At 36.0% G+C, this 27,686-nt stretch overlaps 1 protein-coding gene across 6 annotated transcripts in view; it reads left to right on the plus strand.

Annotated features, from left to right (window-relative positions):
- RFC3 (replication factor C subunit 3) overlaps nucleotides 1-27,686 on the plus strand; it is a 559,111-nt gene that overhangs the window by 212,691 nt on the left and 318,734 nt on the right. For 2 of the 6 annotated variants that reach the window (XM_060287864.1, XM_060287865.1), the window contains exons 1-9: nucleotides 4,795-4,923; nucleotides 7,291-7,428; nucleotides 10,054-10,121; nucleotides 12,042-12,139; nucleotides 14,182-14,363; nucleotides 15,397-15,533; nucleotides 15,624-15,722; nucleotides 17,783-17,852; nucleotides 19,045-19,309. In XM_060287864.1, the coding sequence (XP_060143847.1) occupies nucleotides 4,810-4,923; nucleotides 7,291-7,428; nucleotides 10,054-10,121; nucleotides 12,042-12,139; nucleotides 14,182-14,363; nucleotides 15,397-15,533; nucleotides 15,624-15,722; nucleotides 17,783-17,852; nucleotides 19,045-19,236 (1,098 nt within the window). In that variant the 5' untranslated portion in view covers nucleotides 4,795-4,809 and the 3' untranslated portion in view covers nucleotides 19,237-19,309. Of the gene's footprint in view, nucleotides 1-4,531; nucleotides 4,737-4,794; nucleotides 4,924-6,568; nucleotides 6,672-7,290; nucleotides 7,429-10,053; nucleotides 10,122-12,041; nucleotides 12,140-14,181; nucleotides 14,364-15,396; nucleotides 15,534-15,623; nucleotides 15,723-17,782; nucleotides 17,853-19,044; nucleotides 19,334-27,686 lie in introns of those variants that run through there. The other 4 variants (XM_030882524.3, XM_060287866.1, XM_060287867.2 and 1 more) reach the window with 4 other exon arrangements.

Consider the following 27,686-nt stretch of genomic DNA (forward strand, 5'->3'; position numbering starts at 1 on the left):
TGAGTGGGGCCTGAGAGTCTGTGTTTCTCATAAAGCTCTTAGGTATTGCAGATGTTTCTAATTCAGGTACCACCCTTTGAGTGGCAAGGATAGAGTGAAGCCTTAAGCTAAGTGTCTAACATAAACACTTCTCTCTCTCAATATAAGTGTGGGTCCTCTTCCATTTCCTTTTTGGTTCCCTGTCAGCTTCTTCTATGAAAACCCATGTAAGAGAGTAAAGTCCTTGAAGACAAGGACCACGACGCCTTCCTCCTTGGGTCTCTCCTCCAGGGTCTAGTGCAGCACCTGACACTTAGCAGTCATTCCACAGGCTGTCTACAACTGTAACAACAGTTTATAGGTTAATTTATCACAAGAGCTTCATAGACATAGTGCTAAGGGGCCGCAGCAGGAGCTCGCAAAAGGGGGACTGTTTTTTCCAGCTTCCATTCGAGTTAGGTGTGTGTACGCCACTGAGTCTAGCAAATGGGATATGCCATATGCTGCTTCTGGTCCTGGCCCACAGGAACCTTCCACATGTGGTCCTGCACATTCTTCTCCTCTCCATGGGCTTGATGAAGACAAGTATGGAGGCTGTGGATGCCAGCTGGTGAAGATAGCAGAGACAAAAGAGAGAAGGAGCCTGTGACCCTGTATTACTGACTGCAAGAGAGCCACTTGCTGTTCAGGATCACTCATTTTTGATCTTTCATAAGTGAAAAATAAAAGTCCATCTTTCTTGCATCATTATAGATTTGGGGGTCTGTTTTTACAGTAGATTGCGTATCCTACTTAAAGCAGCTGGAATTTTGTAACTTGGCAGAATGATACCATGACATTAGTGTAAGATCAATGTTGTTTTTGAACTGGTTATGGTTTTCAGTTTTGGATGGAGGGATGTTTGTAAATATAAATTCCTGTTAAATTAGCTTTCTTTTTATTTATATACCCATGTTCAAAGGTGGCTGAACCAGGCTAATTGTATACCATAAAAACCATGTTCTGATTTGAATAGTTGCTGTTTTATTTAGAATTTTTTAAAACCTCCTTTATTTAGAATGTATCTAGTTTTACCAGTGAAATGCAACATAGAAATCGCAGGTCTAATGTTTTTCTTACAATAATTAGTAGCAAAATCATGTGTAAGTTTGAAATACAAATGGTTCCTAGGGAAATATCTAAAATACAGATGTTTTCAAACCCATAACCCATGAATAAACAGAACTGCTTTTTGAAACTATATTTCTAATGACTAATATTCAAAAGCACCATAGGAAAGGACATGATAATTCAAAATTACCTCTATGGGTAAATAGTTCCTATAAAATGTAATCATTCCTCCAACTTAAGAGGATGAGGAATTTAGCAGAGTATTTGAATTAAAAATATCAGAGACATAAAAAAGTATAAGGAATATAAGGAAAATCAATGGGGTTCTATTAGAAGTTATTACTGATCCTTGCACTTTTACTTATACAATCACATTTATAATAAAAGCCTTTTATAATTATTGGCTGTAATATATATCATCCAACTCACAGAATAAATGAAACTGAAGGGATTTCTGAGCCTTTTCATTCAGAAATGAAAAAGAAAATTGATTTCCATATTACAGATTATTGTGGAAATAAATTACTAAATGGTCAGATGTGCTTTGCTTTACATCTCTGAGTATCATTTGTGGACACATTATTTATAGAAAACGTGATTAGTCTTCAAATGTGAAAAATATAGATAAATGTGTTATATTACACGTTTTTGTAAACCAAGCAGGCAAAACTCCATTAACCTGTTAAACCAGAGTGATAGCCTTTCAGATAATAGTTACCAGCTGCTGGGATCCCTGATGCTAGGAGGAAGAGGATGTTTGCATCAGTGACCATCAAACCAGCTCCTTGCTTCTCTTGGTCAATTGTTTCCGTTTCTGTCTGCACCAGAGTTTTCCCTCCAGGATCAAGCAGGGGAGAATAAACCAGATACTGCATGATTTGAATTTTGAGTTTGTTGCTTCTCTTTCTGAGGTTTGAATGTTACAAGGTCTAAGCAGAGTTCGCAAGCCAAGGAGGCAGGCTGAATCTGGCCTGCAGATAAGTTCTGTTGGCCCTGACAGTGTCCTTGTTTTTCTCAGGAGATTGATTGTACAAAAAAAATGTGGACTGTGGCTTCTTTCAAAACACATGAAATTCTATGACCAGTGGTCCAGAATCCCGCTTGTGGGTGATCGAGTGAAGCTGAGGGGCTGCCACCCCTTTTTGGTGGGAAGAAACTTACTGCATTCTCTTCCTGTTTTATTCTCCCAAGCTGAGATCATGCATTTATTTGCCTGTCCAGCCCATGCTGGCATTTCTGTTTGTAACTCCTGTGAAGAGGAATGCAGAAGATATATGGAAATGAGAAAAAATAATCAAACAGTATGGGTTAATGAGCTGCTGTGATTATAGAAAAAGCATAATAATGTTGCTGAAAATATTATCTAGTTTATAAAAATATAATAATTTCTGAGAGAAAAAAGCAAACTATATTTTCAAAAACAATGTTTCAATGAACTGATCTAAAACTGTCATGATAGACTGCCACCCATCCTAGACCATTGTCTCTGTGTCCCATTTGCTAAAACCAGCATTCACTGGTGTTGCCATTCCACTTTGTAGAAACATGTCAACTGGGAATTCTTTCTTTTGGTAAAAGTACAGATACGAGTGCAAAAGTGAAAAGAGTGTTAGGGCTTGCAGGGCCCTTAGGAGTTATGTAGCTCAGCCTTTCATTTTTGTGGTTGAGTCCATTCAGGCCTAGAGAAAGTGACTTAATCAAAGTCAAAAAAGAAGCCAGAATGAAGCCGGGCCAGGGTGGAGCTATGCCCTGACACTCAGCAGAGAGCTTTCCATCACCGAGGAAATCCCTGGGAAAACTGCTCAGCGTTTTAGAATCTAGACACACTTCCCCTCCTGTCATCTTCCCAGTGCATTTATATCATAATTTCTAGTTAGATAAGTATGTGGTGTTTATATTATTTTGAATCTGTGTTATGCACAGTTGAGCCACATGATAAAACGTTATAACGTTTCCTTTCTTAGATACTACATATGCCTTTTATATAATTTTTATGTTTACTGCTCTTGCTAATTGTTTTCTCATTGGTTAGTTTTTAATGTATTAATACATCCTGCTAATTTCCCCATATTCTCTTGCATATGTATAAATCTCATCTCAGGATGCGTGAGCACATTAGATACTAATTTCATCTTCAGGAGGTAGTTATCCTCCTACTCCAGCCTGAATAGGTCGTTTGCCAAGCTTGCTCTATCACTGTTGCCTGGGATTTTCCTGCCCTGTTGCCTGCAATGCCCTCTTGCTCTCTTCCACTGTGGGATCTCCTCATTACTAGATCTCTCTCTCAGAGGCCACAGATTAGTCATTTTTAAAACATCAAGATGAAATAATATCAGTGACAAGTGCCTCAGAACCTCAAAGAAATAAAGGCATTCTTCTTTTTACACTGAATATTTAATCACATTTTGTGTTTTTAAAGTTGTAATTGATTTTTTATGCCATTTTATGTAAAATAGATCCTCCCTTTCAACATCTATTAGTGACTATTTTTTCTTTTTTTTTGCGGTGCGCGGGCTTCTCACTGTTGTGGCCTCTCCCGTTGCGGAGCACAGGCTCCGGACGCGTGGCTCAGCGGCCATGCTCACGGGCCTATCCGCTCCGCGGCATGTGGGATCTTCCCGGACCGGGGCACAAACCCGTGTCCCCTGCATCGGCAGGCAGACTCTCAACCACTGCGCCACCAGGGAAGCCCGGTGGTGTTATTAATTGTGCCCAATAATTTCTTGCCCACAGAAATAATTCAGTAAATATGATGATTCAAAGAATTCAATAAATTCTTGTGTCATAAGTGAATGAGAGGGGGCACCTTGATAGAAGGTTATTAAACATATTTGGAAATCAATTCCTGTCCTGTGGCAGTATTTAGGATTTTGAACAATATGTAAAATAAAAGCATAAGTTAAATAAGTAATTAAAATTACATACACCTAGAGAAGTGCATTTAAGAGGTGCAGTTTGAGTGGCCACATTTCTGTAGCTTTTCACGACCTTTAGATTCCTTTGCTTTAAATTCAGTAAGAATCTTGAGGAATGGAGGTAAGGAAAGGTAGTGAAGATTAGATATTAGTTTTAGCGGTTTATTCAATAAAGCTTCTTTTGGTGCCTGCCAAGTGAGAAAAGCCGGATATTTTCTGGTGCCAAAAACAGAGCTCCACACAGTAAATATTTTGTAAGTTTCTGTAGAACGAATGAGTGATTGAATGAACGAATGAAATGAATTTAGGAGGATGGTCTCTCTTAAGTTCCCGAATTTGACTCCTAGAGTATCAGAGCCAAATTTCCAATTTTGCTTAATAATTACTGTACTATGATAGAGGGTGAGAACAAAGAAAATGATTAAATAAAACAATGAGCATTAACGAGTAGGTGATAGCCGACTTTGCTTCCAATTCTGTCCGTACTAGGCTTCCGTAGTCTTTCCGCCCCTAACTCGTTTACGCCGCCGCGCAGGTAGTGATGTCGCGAGATTTGGAGCTCGCGGGAAAACTTGTTTGTGAGTCCGGAGCGGAGGGCGAGCGCGCGGGAAGTTCGAGTGTCGGACCCCGGGAACTCGGGCCGGCATGAGCCTCTGGGTGGACAAATACCGGCCCTGCTCTTTGGGACAGCTGGACTATCACAAGGAGCAGGCGGCCCAGCTGCGCAACTTGGTGAGTCGGCGGGACGGGGCGGGGAGAGCCGGAGGAGGCGAGGCCTTCGCTCTCCCGCTTCAGAAGGTGATGAATGCTGTGGAGAAAAGTAAAACTGGGACGAGGACACGGTGTGGGGGAGGGGCCTGTGCTTGTAAACCAAGAAAGTCTCCGTGAGGACTGTCATCTGAGCCGAAGCTTGAAGGAAGTGGGAGAGCCCACAGTAGGGAGCTCCGGGGCGAGGAGTGGAGCGGGTAGAGGGAACCGCAGGTGCAGAATGCCTGAGGCAGGAGTGTGCACAGCCCGTCACTCGGGAGGCCAGTGCGGCTGGCTAACCGTGGGCCAGCGGGAAGAGGAGTAGGAAATGGGGGAGTTTGGGGGTGGGAGGAAGTGCAGATACAGTAAATTTTAATAGAGTGAGATGGGAAGCCTTTGGAACGTTTTGAACAGAGAAGTGACATCATCTGACTTTTTAATAAACTTACTTAAAATTAAAATGTCTTGGTGTCATTGCCCGCATTTACAAAAAGGAAGATATTGGGTTTATTAATTTCTAAGGTCATTTTTAATTCTAAACTATGTGGTATTAGGTTGTCCTTAAGTTTAATTCCTTAATGGCAGATTTTTCTTTTCCTGTCGCGATGCCTATTTTTATGTTGTAGCTGATAAAAGTATCTAATGGCAGTGCTTTGTGAAAAACAAACTGAAGTTTGTAGAGAGTGGAGATGGAAGAAGGGTCTTGAGTAGAAAGCCACTTATCTACTCTTTTTAAGGGCCTAAAGTACCACTTCATGATGGAAGTGTTTTTGCTCAGCCCTCTGGGCTTCCAGTACCCATCTTTTTCAGAATTACAGGTACTATTTGTAAAGTTTTTTTCAGTGAGAAATTATAATAAAAGAACTCCATCCTTATATATGAAAGGCATTAGAAAAGTTGGTGGTGTTGTGAGAGTGAAGTGTTTTTTTAAACTCTCTTTTAAAATTATTGGTATTCCAATACTAATACTATCCTAATTTTAAGTAAATCTATTAATTCAGTATTTTATTTATTTTTAGTATTTAAAATACTGTTTAAATAAATCTAAATAAATGTATCCCATGGTTAAGAAAATCAGAGTCAAAGCTGTTCTAAGAAAATGCAATTTATAAATGAATACAGCTTCATTTATAGACAAATTACATTTTCTTACAATAGCTTCGACTTTGATTTTCTTAACCATGGAATATATTTTATATTCTATTGCCAGTTTTCTATTCTATAGAATTTGGAATAAATATTTGCACAAAAATTTAGTGTATTAGTCTTGTGTTAATAGATTCGGCTTTTCAAAAGTATTCACCTGTTTACCTTTGAATCTACAACCTAATAAAAGTGTGAAACATTTGCAGCATAACTTAATTTTGGTGAGATAGAAGTTTAAAAAAATGAAGGCTATATTTGTGGAGTACCTACTATTTTCCGTGCGTTGTCTTAGGTAAATAGTTCCTTTCCTTGACACTTCTTTCTTTCAGTGCCAGAGATAGATGAGTTTACAGAGTATTAAAATTCACTGTAACAAGCACTTCTGTTAATATACTTATTTTCATTTTTTCTAAAATGGTTATTTATAAAACTTTTGCTCCACAAGATTTTATGCACCTGAAGCTAAGGTCTGTGTTGTCATCTTTATAGCCTTCATAACACTGATCCCCAGACCTGACTGAGCATCACAATCACCTGGGAACTTTTTTTTAAAAACAAACAATCTTGTTTTGAAATGCAGCACTGTCAGCGTCCTACTCCATTCCCTTGCTCTTAATTTATAAAATTACACAGACCGACTTCCAACTCCCTGCATCTGCATTTCCTGAAGGCTTTCTCTTGATGACACCTCTAAGAAGACTTGAAATGTCAGGGAATTAATGCCCTCTCTTTCTCTCCGTTCACTTTCCCAAGCCAGCAAAGGATTGTTGAGAGGTAGTGTATCATACTCCAGCTTCTCCACCCTTGGGTGGTTTAATAGTGTGGTGTATTTGCACTGGCTTCAGGAGTATCCACAGCAGGATCACGCCCCAGATGCCCAGAGTGGTATTTAAGTTAACAACACTGTTGTTGGCTGCCTTCCTTCCTTGCTTTCCTGCTCCCCTACAAAGTTTTCCTTTACCTTCCAAATAAAACCAGATGCACTCGTTTCTTATCAAAGGGACTATTTGTAGAAGCCCAAACTACGACAGGCATCAGTCTCAGTTACTGAGTCATAATCTTGTGGATGGGGTCCAGTAATTAGTCTTTTTATTAAAAGTTCTCTGGAAGATTCTGACAGTCAGCCAGGTTTGGGATTTCTTGCTTTCTAGCATATAGTGTTGTATCTTACATGTACTGTGCTAGATACATAAGTAATGTAACATTAATCCCAGGGGGATAATCAACATTTCAGAGTTAAAGATCTGTCTCTCTATATATACATACACACACACACATACACATTTTTGAAGTTTCATAGGTAGAGACACAAAATATTTGATACTTGAAAAGTAGTTTACTTCCACAGGTTGGGCAGTAGTTTGGGGAAAATGCCTTGTTCTTTTTTTTCCAGGTGCAGTGTGGTGACTTTCCTCATCTGTTAGTCTATGGACCATCAGGTGCTGGAAAAAAGACAAGAATTATGTGTATTCTACGTGAACTTTATGGTGTGGGAGTGGAAAAATTGAGAATTGAACATCAGACCATCACAGTAAGCATTTCACTTTGAGGCCCTCCAAATATTTAGAGCAGGGATTTTCAGTCCTCATCATATAGGACCCTTTGCTGCCCAATGTGTGATTTAAGTAAGAATTTCACAGGTAATCCTGGTGTACAGGATTGAGAGTTGCTGATTTATAGACCTAAGTATTATAACCAGACAAAAGTTACATTACGTTAGAGAAGAAATATGAGCAACAGGAGACTTGGGGTAAGATGTAGGTGGTGGGATTCATTTCAGATTCAAATTAGTGTCAGCTGGAACTAGAACTCAAGTTTCTAAAGTTCATTGTTCTGAGAGCAGTAGTGGGTATGGAAAGGGAATGATTTGGAGAAAAATTTTAAACGTGGAATCTGGTGACTCGGTAAAGATTGGGCAGCTGACTGCCTGGCAGAGGAGACATGAGGCTCTGGGATGTTCAGAGTTCCCATGATCTTGCCCTGGCTGTGTTTTGTAGCCTCATGCTATGCAATGCATTTTCATACTCGTTCCTTACTGACAGTGTTTAAGATGTAGCTGAAAGGTATCCTCTTGGAAGTGCCCCCCCAACCCCGTTATAATTAATGTTTCCTCCTACAACCCATAGTTTATACTTTTTAGAGCATTACTTTGTTTTGCCTTGATCATAGTTATTTATACACCTTGACTCTGACAAGATTGTATTTGTTTTGAAGTTATATAGGGTAAATTTTATATTTTTGTAAGTTATACTTGACATGTGGCATTATATTAGTTTCAGGTATACTGCATAATGATTTGATGTTTTTATGCATTATGAAATAATCACCACAATAAGTCCAGTTGCCATCATTTTTATGTTCTTCATAGCCTCTGGTATAGTGTCTTGCACATATTAGGCACTGAAAAAATGTAAACTGAGTGACTGGACAGTAGGTTGTGCTATTAATAGAATCTTTAGGAGAATAAATGGACTGTAGGCTAATGTGGATTAGCTTGTGTTTAGACACATTGAATTTGAGATGTTGGTAGTACATCCTGGTGGAAATTCTTTAAAATATGCAGGGACAAATTTAATAAGAAAGGTAGTAAGAAAACCTTATACATAATCTTATAAAAGGACAAGAAACAAGAGCTGATCAAATGGAAAGATGCATCATGTTCTCAGTAGTATTTAAAAGTATTTGTTCTCCCCATGTTCAGAATAAATTTTAGTGAAATTCCAATTAAAATGCAATTTATTTTTTTAATTGTATGAAGTGATCTTAAAGTACATTTCTGAGACTAGCTAAAATAATTATGAAAAAGAAGATTTGTGAAGTGGGACATGTGTTTATTAAACCATACTGTAAGCCTACTATAAGCAAAACAATATTGCTATGGCATTGGGATAGAGGATTACATCAGTGGAACTGAATAGAGAGCCCAGAAATATGACAGCCCAAGATCTATTTCACATCAGTAGGAAGAGGATTGGTCAGCAAAATGTGCTAGCATAACTAGTTACCAACCCAGAAGAAAATAAAGTTGAATCCCTATTACACATAATTTATAAATCCAGATCAATTAAAGGCTGAAATGGTAAAATAAAACTAAATTTCTTAGAATAGAATTTCTTAGACAGTATGAACAGTGTATGAGTCAGGAGCACCTTTTAATAAAAAACATGGGAACTGTAGAAGAAAATATATACTTGGGTATATATGAATTTTAAAAGTTTGACAAGATAATATACATAAGATCAATAGAAAAATGAAGGATTATAAAAAATATTTGAAAGGAATGTATTAGATAAAAGATTTTACAAAGTGACAATGTAAAAACAATCTGGTAGAAAACTGAATAAAAAATGGCCACAGGAGAGAAAGATAAACAGTCAGTAAACCTATGTGAAGATGTTTGACCTTTGTGGTAGTTGAGGAAAAGCAGTGAGAGTCTAATAAACACATACATACGTATAAAAATTCAGAGAACACATCATCTTCAATCCAGCAGATCTTTTATTGGGAATCTGTTACATAGACGTGAAAGCAGTGCATGAGACATATGCACAAGGATGTTAATTATGGAATTGTTTGAGATTGTAAAAAGCAAGAAACAAAATGCCCATCTGCATGACTGCCTTTGGGACATCCATGTTATGGTTGATATGCAACTATAACAGCCTATACCACTTGTCTGAGAAGGTTGTCTAGATGTGTTGTTAAGGAAAAGCAAAACACAGAAATATATATGATTGCCTCTTTTTAAAACAATTTTTGCAAGTATGCTGACAGACTCTATGTAGTAATGTATTAGTATGTGTTTATTTTTGTGTGTTATCATGGAAAAGACTGTGAAAGGACATAGGCAGATTGTTTACAACGATGATCTGATAACAGGGAATGGTTTGGAGATTACTGGAGGTAAAGGAGAAAAGTGATCACACTAAAAACAGAATGTGTGATATGACCCAATGTACGTAAAAACATGTATGTTTACATGCACCTTAAGAAAGGAATGGGGTTAATGAAGTTGAAGCATTAGTGATGGTCATCTAAAGTTTTCTTTCTTTAGTAAACATAAATTGTTTACATAATTAAAAAGAATGAAATACAGAAAAGAGGAGAAATAGTCATGAATAAACATTAAAAAAAAACCTACTTTCTTTGTCCACAGACTCCATCTAAAAAGAAAATTGAAATTAGCACTATTGCAAGCAATTACCACCTTGAAGTTAATCCCAGGTAAGTTGCTACTACATAGAAATAAGCAATTTTAGAATAGTGATGTTCAGACTTTTTTTAAAGAGCAGAATGTTTTTTTGAAATAAAATTATGTATGGAAACAATATATAAAATAGATAAAAGTGAAGCTGCCCTGTGTGAGACGGGGAGCCTAGAACCTTCCTTCTTTCCCTTCTCTTTGATACCCCCCCCAAGTCAAATAATTTTAATTAAGTTTTCTTGCTCTACAGAGCTCTGTGCTTTACACAAAGTATTTTGCATAGTCAGTAAGTTTTTGTTGAATTATATTGACTCATTCAGAACTGGTGAGCAAAGTGTGTCTAAAAAGTTTGTAAATGCCTGAAAAAATATTTCAGAAAGTGAATTTGGGTTCCCATTTTCTTTGTTTCAGTTTTTTGATTAGAGGGTATTGTAGTCCATCAGCCACTGTGTGTATTCTCTATCATGAGATAATGACTAGGATCTTGTTGGGAGGCACATTGAAAACTCATGCCACAGCAGTTACGTTCTGCTTAAGTAAATGATGTAGAAATGATTGTATTGGGCGTAAAGTTGGCTAAGCCTTCAGGGTTCTATGGGGTCTGATATGTTCTTGAAGGAGAACAGAATCAAGGACATCTTCAGGCAAAGGCAACTTTATGGGCAGTGGCACAGCAATGAGATCGAGCATCCCTTTCTAGACTGAATGGAATAAGAGGAAGAGAGTTTTAAGTTAATGTGTATTCAGTAGCAGGCACTGTGGGGGAAGCTTTACATGGATTATGTCCTCAGAACAGCCCTAACAGACTGATATTATTTTTCCTAGGTATGTCAAAGAAAAAATTAAGGTTGGTGGGAAAGGATCTGATCGTAAAAGTAGAGAGTGGTAATTCCATAGACAAAAGCGAATTATTTTAGATTCTGGACAAGGAAATGATTATAAAAGAAACACTGTACGTATATTGATCGAATAATATTGAATTGAGACAGACAATGGCTGTTTGGGAAAATAAACTAAAGCTGACTTCTATGCCCTCTTTTTCTCTTTGAGAGTTCCTCTGTAGCAAGAATAGTCGGAGGGTAAGCTGTTTGTTTTTCAGGTGTTTTAAATTGACATTCAGCCTGAATTAACCAGGTGACTTATGTTGGTTTGTGAGGTGCAGGACTTAAGTGCTAAAGCAATGATATTGGTATAAATGACAGGTAATGCCTGTAAGTCAGCAGCTTACAGAGTACTGATTTGTGTGCTAAACTTAATTTGCTTATCCCATCCCCTTGTGAAGACCCTGAATCAACTCTGCTTGTGCTGAGAGGGACTTGTCTAGGCTTGTTCTCTCTCAGACCTTTACTATTTTGGGGGTGGGGAAGAGGAACAGAGATTAAATTTCTGTTCCAAGGAGTTATTTTTATATTTTAAATTAGCTATGACTAGGTATGAATTATAGTGGGTACAGAAGTATCAAAGTATTTGTTAAACTGTTGATAGCTATTGCTCTTCTTCTCTTTTTTTTTGCGGTACGCGGGCCTCTCACTGTTGTGGCCTCTCCCGTTGCAGAGCACAGGCTCCTGATGCGCAGGCTCAGTGGCCATGGCTCACTTTTTTTTTCTTTTTGAGTCTTTTCCCTTTTTTTCTTGATGAGTCTGGCTAATGGTTTATCAATTTTGTTTATCTTCTCAGTAAACTTAATATAAGAACATGCTTGGTGTTTTCAGTGATATTAACCAAATTGTAGTTGAGTATTGGAATATTTTTAGTATTTAATGACCCTAAAACACTTCACTTTTAAAGTTTTGTGAATGTAATAGGTGTTACTCAGTTTGATTAAAATTTTGATCACTTAAGATCTTCAACATTTTTCGTACAATAACAGATTAAGAATAAGGGCATAATACTTTCTAAATATTTACACACATATTTACCACTATTTTTGTTTTGTATAGTGATGCTGGAAATAGTGACCGGGTAGTAATTCAGGAGATGTTGAAAACAGTGGCACAATCACAGCAACTTGAAACAAACTCTCAAAAAGATTTTAAAGGTATGTGATAAAAAGATTTCTTTTTATGAGGCAGACACTTAAATTACAAGCAGTGGGTATAAGAGAAAAATGTAGTGGGGAATGTAAATTCCATCCATTTAGCAAATATTTATTAACCTCTTGTTCTGTGCCAAGTACTATGCTACCTTTTTTTTTTTTCTTTAAATATGTAAAAGTGAACAAGAGAGACATGATCTCTGCTCCTGGGAGTTTATAGTCTAATGGAATTGAATTTTGGCAGAAAGAGAACTATTTGTGCCACCCATTTGTTACTTTAGAACTAGATAAGTAATGAAAAAATACTTAATTTAAAATAAGAAATTGCATGATTTAAAAATAATGGTTCTTAGAACCAAAGTGACATGTTCATTATCAAATGTTTAGCTAAACAAAAGAAAATTCATACCAGCTATAATCCCCATTAATAGTTACTCTTAACATTTGCAGTATTATTTATGTGCATATATATGCGTATATTTTTACAGGAGATTTTTTGATAAATATGCCAATATTTAATGCTTTTCATATATTTTGCCAAATTCTTCATGTGAAAGAGGGTATAGCTGTGCTACCACCAGCAGTGTTTAGGAATGCCCATTTCTCTCTAACATTTATCAACACTGGATAATTATTTTTAATCCTTGTCAGTTTGAGTGGAGAAAATAAATTGTTTGTACTTTGTTTTTTTTTAGTGAATGTGATGATTTTATCTTTTGTTCATTGCTTATTTTACTGTTTTGTAAATCACCTGTGCATATTCCAGTGTATTTCTTATCTTTCCTCCTCAGTCTGTACTTCAAAATAAATTAAAAATTTTTTTTCAAATGCTCTCCTGTATCCATTAATGTAGTTTTATGATTTTTCTTCTTAGTGTTTAGTATTATATTACTGGATCTTTTAATGAAACTGCTTTGCATTTCTGGAGTAAATGTCACTTGGTTGGGATGTGTTAATTTTTAAAATATGCTGCTGTTTTCTCACCTAGCAATGATTTATTTTTTTATCATTTTATTTGGTGCTATCCTTGTCAGATACTGGGATCAATCTCCTTGTCTTTATTTTTCCTGTTCTGTTCAATTTCGGTTCTAATTCCAGAACATCTCCAAACTGTGAAGTGTTATCTTGGAAGGAATATTCATTTTATTATTTTCAGTCCAATGTTCTCTCAAACCTTATTGCATCAAGGTTCCTTAGCTCTTAGCCATGAATTGAGCCCTCTGAGTGCTGTTCTTAAATTGGCCCATGGTATTTCCAGTGTGCTTTTGTGGGTGATTTGGGGTTCTCCTGTCCTAAAGGCTGTCAAAAACCTGGTGGATCCCAGCCACTTCCTCCCACACATAGTTTCTTGTTCTCACTTGCTCATATTTAGGGTTCTTAGGGACAACTTGTCACCTAGTTTTGATATAAATGTTGTCTTGGGTCTTGGAATCTTTACTTTTTCTGTCTGTTTTTATGGGAGAGATTCAAATGCTACAAATGCTACCACTGTCATCTTCTAGAAATAATTTAATACAATGAAAAATACAACAGTTGGATTCAGTCCCTACATACTATTCCTGAAGCACTTTAAGGCCAATCCTTGATTATGACCAGATGGAATCTTATACAAGTAACCAGATGTCTTTATGCCATATTTGCTACATCTCTTGTGCCAGTGTTTTCCAAAGTGTATTCCTTAATGCTAAGGTGTTCTACAGAAATGTGCTCCTGAGATAAATTATTTTGGGTAAATGCAGCACATTATATCCTTGTCGTGGTGATTTCTACTGTGTATAAATATAATAAAGCCTGCAGTAAATTCTACAACAAAATAACCTCTTTAACTTTGTTTAGCCTAGTGTTTCTTAGGCTTGTTTGATCTTAGAATGTTTTAAAATAAAAGTAAAAGAAATTATTCTCGCCATACCTGTAAGTTTTGCATGTCTTCTCCAAAGGGAAAGTAGTATATTAGGCTTATTATTTAGGATTTCACTCTGAATAATGAGGAGGAAGAGGAAGAGAAATACTTAAGTTAAAGTTTGTTTTGTTTTTCCTTGACTCAGTCGTGTTATTGACAGAAGTTGACAAACTCACTAAAGATGCTCAGCATGCCTTGCGCAGAACCATGGAAAAGTATATGTCCACCTGCAGGTTGATCTTGTGTTGCAATTCTACATCAAAAGTGATACCACCTATTCGTAGTAGGTGCCTTGCAGTTCGTGTGCCTGCTCCCAGCATTGAAGATGTAAGTCAAGTAAAACTTTTCAGAAAAAAAATTTCACTTCAAATTCCATGCATACTGTGTGTACATCCCTGTCATGTTTGTTTTTGTGAAAACATAGTGAGCTATATCAGTAATCTAGGAATAGCTATGGCCTGGATGCTAACTATTAATATACGTATAAACCTATATATATATATATGTAGTAAATACCAGATACCAATATATAGAAAATGTTCTTTCCATTAAATCATCTTTTACTTTAAACAAGTAATTATTGTGGATTTTACTAAAGTAGGTAAAGGCTGGTTATTTAATGGCTTCTACCTTAACCTGATTTAACTGGCTTATGGAGGAGGCATGAGTATTCAGGAAATAGATTTTGCAAGAAGATGATTTGGGAATACCTAGTCCCCTGTTAGGGGACCAAAGTTAGTCTGAAACATAATACATTTTTTTGTTTTCTTTATCATTCTTAGTAGCTGTCAGTAGAAATACCAGTTTCTCACAGGCAGTTTTCTGCTGTTTAATAGATTTGGGACAATTTTATGCAAAGTGGGGATAATATGTGACATTGTATTAGTTTCAAAGTAGTTAAAGTAACTTTATTATAAGTTTCACTTGTAAAAATTTTGGGGGTGATAGAGTTAAAAGTGTCTATAAAGCAGCAGCACTGCCAGGTTACACCACTCCCATGGGCACCATTTAGGTCTTAGTGCCTGAGTCATGTGCACTTCAGCTTGTACGGCTCTACTTGGCAGCCTTGTGAGCAGTATCTTTGCCCCCAACATGAGACCCTTTGTCTCCAACTCCATGTTGCCTTGAGGAGGCTGTCAGGCTTGGAGCTGGGACCAGAGCTTCCTCCAGTTGCCCATCTAGCTGCTGCCTCTTCCTGACAGCTAGGCTAGACCTCTAGCCTCCTACTGAAGGAGCAGTGGGTTAGGGTAGGGTAGTGACCAAAAAAAAGGTTGGGGAGGGTCTATAAAGATATTAACAGAAATTGTCTCAGTATGCTGTTTGACAGATTGCCCATTTTTGTTAATTATTTTGTTTGTAGATTTGCCATGTGTTATCTACTGTGTGCAAGAAGGAAGGTCTAAATCTTCCTTCACAACTGGCTCGTAGACTTGCAGAGAAGTCCTGCAGAAATCTCAGAAAAGCTCTGCTTATGTGTGAAGCCTGCAGAGTGCAACAGTGAGTGAAAGGGGGAAGTTACCGTGGGAAACATTTTGGGACATAAGCCCACTTTCATTTAATTTATTGTGTTCTCTTTTTGTCATGTAGATATCCTTTTACTGGAGATCAAGAAATCCCTGAAACAGATTGGGAGGTGTATCTGAGGGAGACTGCCAATGCTATTGTCAGTCAGCAGACTCCACAGAGGTAACCACTGTAAAAGATCACCATGAAAGTTTGGTCATTGAGATAGTACAGATATTCTAAGTTTTAGGTTAGCTGTTTTATGCTAATAGCATGCCATTTAGAATTATAATTAAATCTATAATAGTACACTTATAAAGAAAAGGTAGGATTTAATTTTAGAAATTTAGTGGTTCAGAATAGTTTAGCATATGATATCATGGCTATTGGCATGTAAATGTGGAACTTCTACATAAATTAAAACAAATTTTGGAAGTTTTAGGTTTTTCCCAGAATCTCGGATGATTTAATATTAATACATAGCATGATGTGTCTAGCTTTCTAATATTGAAAATCACAATATGTAACTTTGTATTGATGTGTCATAGAAAGACCCTAGACTGTGGGTCAGACTTCTAGTTCTTCTACTGAGTTTTAGCTAAGTGTCCTTGAGCAGGTAACTTCATCTTAGAGCTTCAACTTTTTCACTTGTATAATGAAGATGCTATTATTTATACCAAGGATACTTGTACCTTTGTTATAAGAGCAGAAGAGATTGTGTGATAATGGATTGAGAACTAGAAGACCCGGTGCTCATGTGTCATGATAGGCTTTGTTAAGAATAATATTGTGTATATGCCATCAGTATTTAGGAAGTGTTCTGTGCATATTTGCTGTACAGTTGTTTCTGTTTACTTCCTAGGTCTCTTCTTCAGTAGTAGACCATGCTGAGAGTACTTCAGCCACTGCTTGTTTGATTTATCATGACAGCTTTGATTGAGAAGGGCAGTCTGCTCTTCTCCAAATCAAGAGTGACAGTCTTAAGGCCCACTCACTACCTTTGGAACGTCTAGTGAAGGTCCCTTAGGCTCACTGAGACACAGTTTGCTACTATTTTTTGCCTGTCAGAACTGAGAAACCATCTTTGGACTTTAGAGAGGGTTGATTCTTTTAGGAAACAGACTAGACTGAATGCAACCACTGAAATGTAAGCTTCCCTGGTTTACGTGAAAATAATCATGAGAGGATTATACCATGTTTCTCTTCTTGTATGGTATATCTGATGAATTCTTATTTTTATAAGAAATTCTTCAAAGGAAATGATAATGTGTACTTTTGGGCTACCATATAGATTAGAGGAGGTGAATAGTCATAGATAATGGGTATGTGGTATTTGCATTGAATTCCTATTAATTCATTTATTTTAGTTGAAGAAATTAATAGTTTTCGAAAAGTGCAAACGTTTTAGGTAGGTTCTTCAGAAAAGAAACCTTGACTTTAGGAAAAAATGTGCATTCCGTTCTGTAAAATATTATCAATCAGTGAAGAAATTTCAGGCTTTAAAGAAATAAAATTCAAACAAAGTGTGTCTTGGGAGCCTTTTACTTCCATAAAATATTTCCACGCTAAAGATGACTTTCTTGTTTTTGTTCTGATTTTAATGAAGAAAAATTGGCGGTAGTAGTTGAACTTTCCAGCTCTTAAGAGATTTAGGTACAGATGTTGCAGTATTTGACTATTTGACTATTATTAGATGTATTTTTAAGACTTCAGTTGATTATTACTTTACTTAATTATTCTAGCTGCTGCGGCCCTTTCCTCATTTCCAAACAGGTTTTGACAGCTCATAAATGAACTTGTTCGAGTGCTGCTGTTGCCTATTTAGACTAACAGTTTTGGGAGTTGATGCCATTATGCTGTATAAAAAGAAATTTCTCTTAATTTCAGAAAACCTTGGAGCTGTGCAGAAATACTGGGATGGCTAGTGTCATTCTGAACATTGGTCCACACAGTACCAAATGGCTCCTTCTGATTTTTGACCCCTTAGTCTTGATTCTTGTTTGACCTATCTTAGAAAATTCATAATTTTCTAATTTGAATAGCAGCTAATATTTAGTGAGCAATTATTATATCATTTTAGAAAAATGAACTGAAATTAGGATAAGCTTCCATAGGTGTATCTTAAGTATGATAAGCCATTTAAGAAAATGTCTGTATTGGGATGTTTAATTCGTAAACTAAGACAGTACAGAGGAAAAATTACCTCCTGTTTTTATCACAGAATATTGTTTTGTTTTGTATAGGCTCCTTGAAGTTCGTGGGAGACTCTATGAGCTTCTGACTCATTGTATTCCTCCTGAAATAATAATGAAGGTATCCTGATTTCAAATTTTGAACTGTTTATAACCATAAAACTTGGACTTTGTGTGATCTCAGGGCTTTTGCTGCACTAAGATACATTGTCACTTCTTTCTGTCCAGCTCATTAGTTCAACAGATATTTATTGAGCTTCTGCTTCAGGCACCTTTAGGGGTGTGTTGAAGGGGACGGGTGGGCCTGCCTTCAGAGAAGTTGCATTTTTGTGGGGTGAAATGGGAAACGAAGCAAGAGGATTTCAGAATGTTCCAGGTGCCACAAAGGAAGTAACAAGGTGAAATGGTAACAATGGAGGGCAGGGTTATGGAAGGTCAGTGATGGCTTCTGTGAGAAAGGTATGTTGAAACTAAAACTTGAAAGATTAAAAGAAGAGAACCATATAAGTAGCTGGGGAACAAGTATTGCAGACAGCAAGGCCCAGTGCACTTGAGTAATGAGGTTAAAGAAGGAGGCAGAGGGATATTGTAAGACACAGTTTAGGGCTGATCTAAACCTAATCAACTCCCCAGCTGGATAGATAGGCTGACTGTTAGATTTTAGGGAACACACTGTTTCTTTGTTTGTTTGTATTTATTAAAATTACCTGGTAATCCTTACATGAAAAAATTCAAATGATACCAAATATACAAAGAAAAAAGTGAAGCTCCACACTCTTGTTTCCATAAGACCTCTTTTCTAGTCACATAGAAATAAGCCCATTTATGTGTGTGTTTCACAAAACTTCAGTGTCCTGCGCTGTTTGTTTTTTTTTTCCCTTCTTTTTTTAAAATTCAGCAGTGTAGTATGGTTGCTGTTTCATGACAGTACAGATTTACCTTATTCTTTTTAGTGGATGGGTGGGATTTCATTATATGACTATACCACAGTTTTTGGATATGACCCCTGTTGGTGGAGCTTTAGGTTGTCTACAGATTATTATAATTAATAATGCTGCGGTAAGCATCTTTGTACTTATATCTTTGCACCCTTGTACATTTAAATATTTAGAGTTGGAATATGAAAGATAACTATCAACATTTTTACATTATAGAATGGTATGTACTTTTGGATGAAGTCTGCTGGTCCATCAGAAATTAAAAAAGAACATATTTAACTTAAGTTTTACTTCCTTTTTGAATGAGAGAAATCATTTTCAGCTAATATTTTTTAAAAATGATTACTTTTTTAATTACTAGTTATCTTTCTTTAGGGCCTTCTCTCAGAGCTTTTACATAATTGTGATGGACAACTGAAAGGGGAAGTGGCCCAGATGGCAGCTTACTATGAACATCGTCTACAGCTGGGTAGCAAAGCCATTTATCACTTGGAAGCATTTGTGGCCAAATTTATGGCACTTTATAAGAAGTTCATGGAGGATGGATTGGAAGGCATGATATTCTGACATCTATCAGTAATTCTTCCTAATATTTCTCAGTATCAGCATTTACATTAAATTTATATTGGAAGAGCTACAGGTAAAATAAACTAACTTTACTTAATTATGTCTTATTTGTGGTTTTTGTAATAATTCCTCTGAATTATTAATCATTATTCTCTAGGTTAAATAATTGCTCCTGTACTATTGAAGTGTATTGAAAGGATACAACTAGAAACTTTAGAGTCTAGGAACATGATTTTAATTTACTTTAAAAATTTGTTTTCCAAGTATGCAGTGTTGATCCTCTCATTTCTGTATACTCTCTCACCTGCTAGAGGAAATTTACACATAAGAAAGCAGGGATTGTTTTCTATCCTTCAGATGACCATTTTTGGCCACAGGTACATAAATTTTTGCTTGGCAAGTCATTACGTTTAATCATTTTTTCCCTCAACCAAGAATTATATTTTTGCAGGAAATATAGGAATTAATTTTGAAATGTAATAGCATGGGTGTGGAGAAAATTGCACATACCATTTCTATTGAAACTGTAGAATTCCAGCTTTTATTTTCAGTGATTCAGATAAGCATGTTTTCATTAAGTACTTGAAGACTCCTGAAGAATACGCATCACGTAGTTCTGAAGCAAAGGTATATTACTGTTGAAATTACTCTTTGAACAAGTACTGTTGTATTATTGGTCCTGTCCTTTGGAGCATTTTTTAATTCAGGAATTTGGTTCATGGAACAAAGGCTTTGCTTGACAGAAGTTTATGACAGGCTCTGTATAAGAATATTAGCAAGACCTGCTCTTATAGCAGTTGGTGATAAACAATCAGGAAGTGTTTGATTGACAAAGACACAACTACACACACACTGAAAAACCTAAACCTGGGAAACTGTTCAGGTTAAGATAAATGATTGTTGCCTTTTTTGTGGGGTGGGGGGTGTGGTACTAGTCAGGTCCCAACTGGAAGTCTCAGTCCTGGGGGCTACATGTTAGGAGGGATATTGACATTCTAACAGAGAACTAGGAAAGTGAGGTTTGGAAGAACTAAGACTGCTTTAATTTGGAAAAAAGGAAAGTTAAAAAATATGTTAACTCTTCCAGTGTTTAAAATGATGCACTTGGAAGTATGAGTGGTCTTATAAATTATGTTTCTCTAAAGCAGTGCTTCTCAGAGTGGAATCCCTGGCATCACCAGCATCACCTGGGAACTCAGAAATGCAAACTCTCAGGTCTCACTCCAGGTCTGCTGAATCAAACGATCGGGATAAGCCTCAGCAGTCTTTGTGTTGTACCACCCCTCCAAGTGATTCTGATGCACGCCTCAGTTTGAGAACAACTGCTCTAGAGAGGGTAGACTTAGGATCAATGGATGTAGGTTGGAGAGAGGCATTTTAGTTCCCTATGAAGAAGAATTTTTTAACTGCAGCTATCTTAATAATGGTATGGGAGTCTTGAAAGCTCCTTAGAAACAGCAGGTGTTCAGGTGGAGAACTGATGAATAACGAACTGCTTACTACATGGTAGGCATTGCACTGGGTATGTGTACTATTTCATTATAACCTTACCACTCTGTGAAGTATTATCTCTGAGCTATGAATAAGAAACTTGAGAAATGAAGTATAATTCATACAATAAAACATACCCATTTTAAGTCTGCAGTTTGATTTTTGACAAAGGTATTCAGTGCAACCATCATCCCAATCAAGATACAGATTCCATCACCCTGAAAAATTTCTTCCATATCCCTTTTGCAGTCAGCCCACCCCTACCCCAACTCAAGTGACCATTGATCTGCTTCCTGTCATTATAGATTAGTTTTGCCTGTTCAAGAATTTAGAGTCAAATACTGTATGGTCTTTGGTTAAGGCTTCATTCTCTCAGAATTATAACTGAGATTCGTCTATATTGTTGCATATTTCATTAATTTCTTTAATGTTCATTGATCAGTGTATGTTTATATACACTTTTACAACCCATTGACTTGTTTATGGACCTTTGGGTTTCCAGGATTTGTTTAGTATGAATAAAGTTCTGAATATTTCTGGAAGTCATTTTGTGGACGTATGTTTTCACTTCTCTTGAGTAAATACATAGGAATGGAATAATTAGACCTAAGATAGGTGTCAGTTTAACTTTTAAGAAGTCACCAGATTCTCAAAGTGTACCATTTTATATTCCTACCAGCATTGTATGGGCATTCTAGTTGTCTCTATAAAATTGGTTTAATTGATTTTCTATATTGTCTGTTTTATATTTCATTGATTACCTTTTCCATCTTTATTAATCCCATCCTTCTTCTTTTGATGTAGTTTGCTCTTATTTTTCCAGAGTCTTAAAATGGACGTTTAGGTAATTGATTTTAGACCATTCTCTTCTATCATTTAAAATTACAAATTTTACCCTGAATACTGATCTAACTTCCTCTTACAGATTTTGATATCTTGTGTTTTCATTTCCATTTAGTTCAAACTATTTTTCAGTTTCACTTGAGATGTTTTTCTTTGACCAAATGATTACTTGGAAGTGTGTTGTTTAATTTCCAAATGATTGAAAATTTTCAGATATATTTTAAAGGCTTCTCTACCCTTGTTAATTTTCTGTCATTTACTAAGAGGAATATTGAGATCGCTAACTGTATTTATGGATTTGTCTAATTTAGTTCTTTTGGGTTTTCATGCATTTAGAAGCTCATTAGGTGCATAAAATTTTAGGATTGTTATGTCTTCCTGATGAATTGACCCCTTTATGAACGCTCCTCCTGATTTCTGGTAATATTCCTTACTCTGAATCTATTTTATCTTATATTAATATTACCACTCCAGCTTTCTTTTGATTAGAGTTTGTATGGTAGACATATTTCTTATAGCTAAGGTCTGCTAGCATTCTCTCAGTTTTGATTATGTGGAATGTACCTATTTTGTCTTCACTCACAGAATTCTAGGTTCATTTAAAATTGTTATTATTTTTCCCCTAGCGCTTCAAATATTTCATTCTGCTACCTTCTGATCTCTATTATTTCTGATGAGAAGTTAGCCAGTAACATATGATTGTTCACTTTTACATGATACATTACTTTCTTCTTGATGTTTTCAGTATTTTTTTTCTTTGCCTTTTAGCAAGGTGACCATGATGTAGCTAGTTGTAGTTCTTTGTGTTTATCTTACTTGGGCTTTGTTTAGTTTCTTGGATCAGATTATTATGAGTAGTATTAGTATTATAGTATCAATTTAGGGAATTTTTTTGCCATTATTTATTCAAACCTTTTTTTCTGACCTTTTTTTCTCATCTACTTTGAGACTCCTTTTACTTATATCCCGGAATACTTGACATTGGCCCACAGGTGGCTGATTCTCTGTTCATTTTTCTTTAGTCTTTTTTCTCTGAGTTCTTTGGCTTGGATAATTTTATTGATAAATCTTCAAACTCGCTGAATCCTTCTGCCATTTCGTATCAGGTATCTCATCTAATTTATTTTTCACTTTAGTGTTCGTACATTTTAACTCTAGAATTTCCGTTTTGTTCTATATAGTTTCAATGTTTCTATTACGATTTCCTATTTTCTGTCTCCTTGTTAGCATGTTTTCCTTTAATTCTTTGAACATGTTTGTAATAGTTGTTTTGAAGTCTTTCCTGAACCCAGCATCTGGTCCCACTCAGTCAGTTTATATTGACTGCTTTTTCCCTTGTGTATCATTATACTTCTTCCCCCTCCCCCTACACCAATGTGTGGTAATTTTGTGGCTGAAAACTTTAATTTTAGATAATATATTTTAGTAACTTTGGATTCTCTTTTGGTTTTCTGATTTTTTTTGTATGTTTTTTGTTTGTTTCCTAGCTTACCTATACTTAAACTCTGTAATTTATCTTCCTTGCATTGTGCTGCCACTGATGTTTCTACTCAGTTGTTTTTATTTTAGCCTGGCTTCATCTTTCTGTCTGCATAGCTTAGTGGTCAACCCAATGATTTGGGTGGAGTGTGAACTCAGACATCTTCAAGTTGAGACTTTAAGTCTGCTGAGCTGTGTGTGAGTTGAGGAAAACATTCAAGGTTGCAACCAGTTCTCAGTATCCCTTGGTTTTCATTTTTCCACTTAAGCGGTCGGTCAGGTATGTGTGAATTAAGAGTTTGTCTTAGCCACTGTGTGGCTCTTTCACTTCTAGGATCTCTCAGTTCACTATCTGATTGATTTCTTAGTGGCCATGAACTGGACGTGCAACCTTGGTTTACCAAAGCTATGGGTTTTCCTTGTTCCCAACTGTTAATTCAGTCTAATACTCTGGCTGCAACTAGCCTTAAACTTATAAAGGTACAGTTTTTACTGAATAAGTGGTAGGTACAAGGTAATAATACCAAGTATAGAAAGTCATGGAGTTGCTACCATTTTTGTCCAAATCTAGTTTTTCAACAATAAACATTTTTCAAATTTGTTGTCTGATTTTGATCAATTTTCAGTGTCATGATTGGTTATTTTTTGACAATTTTGTCTGTTTTTATACTTTTCTGTGGAGGGAAATTACTCAATCTCCTCCTGTTTCAATTAATAGAAGTAGCCCTCCACTGACTCATTTCTTCATTGCTTTTTTTTGTATATGCAAATTTCAATCTGATGTAATTTTCCTTTACTCTGAAACAGGTTTAGCTTTTCTTGTGGGGCAGATCTTCTGGTGAATTCTCCCAGGTTTTTGTTTTTGTTTTTTGGGGGAGGCGGGTTTGGCCTAAAATGGCTTTATTTTGCATTCTTTTTTGAAAAGCATTTTTAATGGGTATAAAATTGTAATTTGACAGTTGTTTTTCTTTCTGTATCTTAAAAATACAGTTTTGTGTTTCAGTTTGCATTGTTTCTGAGGAGACATCTGCATTCTAATTTTTTTCCTATGCGTTTTTTGTTTTATTTTACTTCCTGTGGCTCCTTGTAAGATTTACAACTTCTCTTTATGGCCAATTCCAGCAGTTTAAGATGTGTCTTGGCATGATTTTTCTTTGTGTTCATACTGCTTTATACTGGCTTTACATTTGTTTCAGTTCTTGGATTTGTGGATTTCTGTATTTTATCAAATTTAGGAAAATTTAGCCATTTTCTTCATTATTTTTCTGCCCTCTCCTCTGAGACTCCAGTTACATCTCTTACTTCATGATAGTGCCCATAAATCACAGGGTTTCTATCTTTTTTCCAGACTTTTTCTCACCATCCTTCAGTTTGAATAGTTTCTGTTGCCTTTAAATTCACTAATCTTTTGCACAGTCTAACTTGCTTTAAAGATCATCCAGTGAAACCGTCTTTCTTTAAACAGTGTTGAACTTTGTTTTCACAGGCAGTTATTTGATTAGCAGCTTGATCCTTTTCATGCTTATTTTTAACCTTTTTTAGGGTGTGCCTAGAGTAGTCTTTATCCCTAGTTGAGCTTTACAGCTGTGGTTTGATCTTTCTAGTGTTGATCGAATGCCCCAGAGATCATTGAGGAGCTACATCCTGGGTCACCAGAACTCACTGTCTTCCAGCCCTGTGTGAGCTCTGATAATTATTCAGCTTAGTTTCTAGTAGGTCTTTCCCCAGTAGTTTTTTTGTTGTTGTTTGCTTGTTTTTTTTCTCTCTGCCTGGCTTTGTGGAGTCATACTCAATGTATATGCAGCTTAGTAATCAGCCAAGGATGCAAGGGAACCCTTATGCAGATTTCTGTTGCACTTTTTCTGTATAATTCTCCTCTTTTCAGATCTCTGCATGCATGTTCAGCCACCCCAGTCTCTGAATTTTGCTCTTTTCTCCTCAACTCATTGTTGTCACAGTTGTCTGCCTGGGTTTGCCCTTCCTACCCTGTAGGCTGGAAAGTGCCTCTAGGCAGAAATCAGGGGTGATTTTAGAGTTTACTTCCTTGGTTTCTTTTCTTTAACGTATCACAGCATTGCACTACCTGCTCCAGTGTCTGATGTAGCATTCCTTTTATGTTTTGTCTCGTTTTCTAGTTGTTTACAATGGAGGGCAAGTGCAGTATCAGTTACTCTTTTTTAACTGGCAGTAAAAGTCTTGATGTCAGGATTTTAAATGAAGGCCCTGATTCCTGGGTGTGAATCACTATCTTACGTATTCTTTAAAAATGTATGATTTACATTTTCCCCCCCAGCTTTATTGAGATATAATTGATATATAACATTGTGTAAGTTTAAAGTGTACAATGTGTTGATAGATACACTTACATATTGCAAAATGATTACCACCATAGCATTAGCAATACCTCCCATCACATCACATCATTACAATTTTATTTTTGTGGTGAGAGCACTTAAGATCTACTCTCGTAACTACTTTCTGGTATGTAATACAGTATTATTAATTATAATCAACATGCTGTATATTAGATCCCCAGAACTTATTCATCTTAAAATTGGTAGCTTGTACTCTTTGACCAGTGTATCCCCATTTCCCCATTGACCAGCCCCTGTTAACCACCATTCTATTATCTGTTTCTATGAGTTCGGCTTTTTTAGATTCCACATATAGGTGATATCATGCGGTATGTTTCTTTCTCTGTGTTAATTATTTCACTTAGCATAATGCCCTCAAAGTCCATCCATGTTGTCACAGATGGCACTGTTTTCATCTTTTTCATGGCTGAATAATAATTATGTGTGTGTGATTGTGTATGTATGTATATCACATCTTTATTTGTCCATAGACGAACACTTAGGTTGTTTCCATATCTTGACTGTTGTGAATAATGCTGCAATGAACGTGAAAGTACAGATACAGGCTTCATATCTTGTTTTCATTTACTTTGGATAAATACCCAGAAGTGGTGTTACTGGATCATATGGTAATTCTATTTTTAATTATTTGAAGAATCTCCATTTACATTTAGAGTAATTATTGACAGGTAAGGACTTATTAATGATATCTTATTAATGGTTTTTACATTTAGAGTAATTATTGACAGGTAAGGACTTATTAATGATATCTTATTAATGGTTTTTTGGCTGTTTTGTAAGTCCCTTGCTTTTTTCTTCTGCTGCTGCTGCTTTGTGAATTGATGGTTTTCTGTAGGGGTATGTTTTGATTCCCTTTTCTTTATCTTTTGTGAGTCTCCTATAGATTTTTGCTTTGTGATTACCATGAGGCTTACATAAAACATAGATATAACAGTCTGTTTTATTAACAACTTCAGTTGCACACAATAACTATCCTTTTACTCCCCCTTCCTCTTATGCTTTTGATGTCACAATTTACCTGTTTTTATACTGTTTATTCATTAACAAATCATTGTAGCTATAGTAATTCTTATACTCTTGTCCTTTAACCTTTGTACAAAAGTTAAGTGGTTAACACTTAACCGTATTACAGTATTAGGGTATTCTGAATTTGACTGTGTACTTATTTTTACCAGTGTTCAGTACATTTTCATATTACTAATTAGTGTTTCTTCATTTCAATTTGAAGAACTCCTTTCAGCATTTCTTATAATCAGGTTAGTGGTGATGAATTCCCTCAGCTTTGTCTGGAATAGTCTATCTCACCTTCATTTCTGAAAGACAGCTTTGCCACATAAAATATTTTTGGTTGGCAGTTTTTTTCCTTCAGTGTTTTGAATATATTATCCCACTCTGTCTTGACCTCTAAGGTTTCTTCTTAGAAAATTGCTGATAGCATTATGGGGGTTGCCTTGTAAATGCAAGCTTTTTCCTTTAATGCTTTTAAGATTCTTTCTTAGTCTTTGATATTTGACAGTTTTATTATAATGTGCCTTGGAGAGAATCTCTTAGTTGGGTGACCTATGAGCTTCACGAACTTGGATTTCCAAATCTCTCCATGGACTTGGGAAGTTCTTAGTAATTATTTCTTTAAATAAGCTATCTGCCCCCTTCTCCCTCTTTTCTAAATCTGGAACTTCAGTAATTTACAAACTGGTCCTTTAGATGATATGTCATAGATTATGTAACTTTCTGTACTCTTTTACATCTTTTTTCTTCGTTCTTCTCTGATTGTGTAATTTCTGAGTTCTTTCTTCAGTCTTACAGATTTTTTTCTTCTGCTTGATTCATTCTGCCATTGATATTTTCTATTTCATTTTTCATTTCATTCATTGTATCCTTCAGCCCCAGAATTTCCATTTGGTTCCTTTTTATGACTTCTGTCTCTCTGCTAAACTTTTCTTCTTCTTTTTTTTTTTAATTGAAGCATAGTTGATTTACAGTATTGTGTTAGTTTTAAGTGTACAGCAAAGTGATTCAGTTACATATGTATTTTTTTAGATTATTTTCCATTATAGGTTATTACAAGTTATTGAATATAGTTCCCTGTGTTATACAGTAAATCCTTGTTCCTTATCTATTTTATGTGTAGTAGTTTGTATTTGTTAATCCCAAACTCCTAATTTATCCTTCTCCCCTCCCTTCCCCCTTTGGTAACCATAAGTTTGTTTTCTGTGTCTGTGAGTCTGTTTTGTATATAGATTCGTCTGTACTACTTTTTAG

This window comes from Globicephala melas, chromosome 18, assembly GCF_963455315.2.
Source record: "Globicephala melas chromosome 18, mGloMel1.2, whole genome shotgun sequence".
Classification (NCBI taxonomy): Eukaryota; Metazoa; Chordata; class Mammalia; order Artiodactyla; family Delphinidae; genus Globicephala; species Globicephala melas.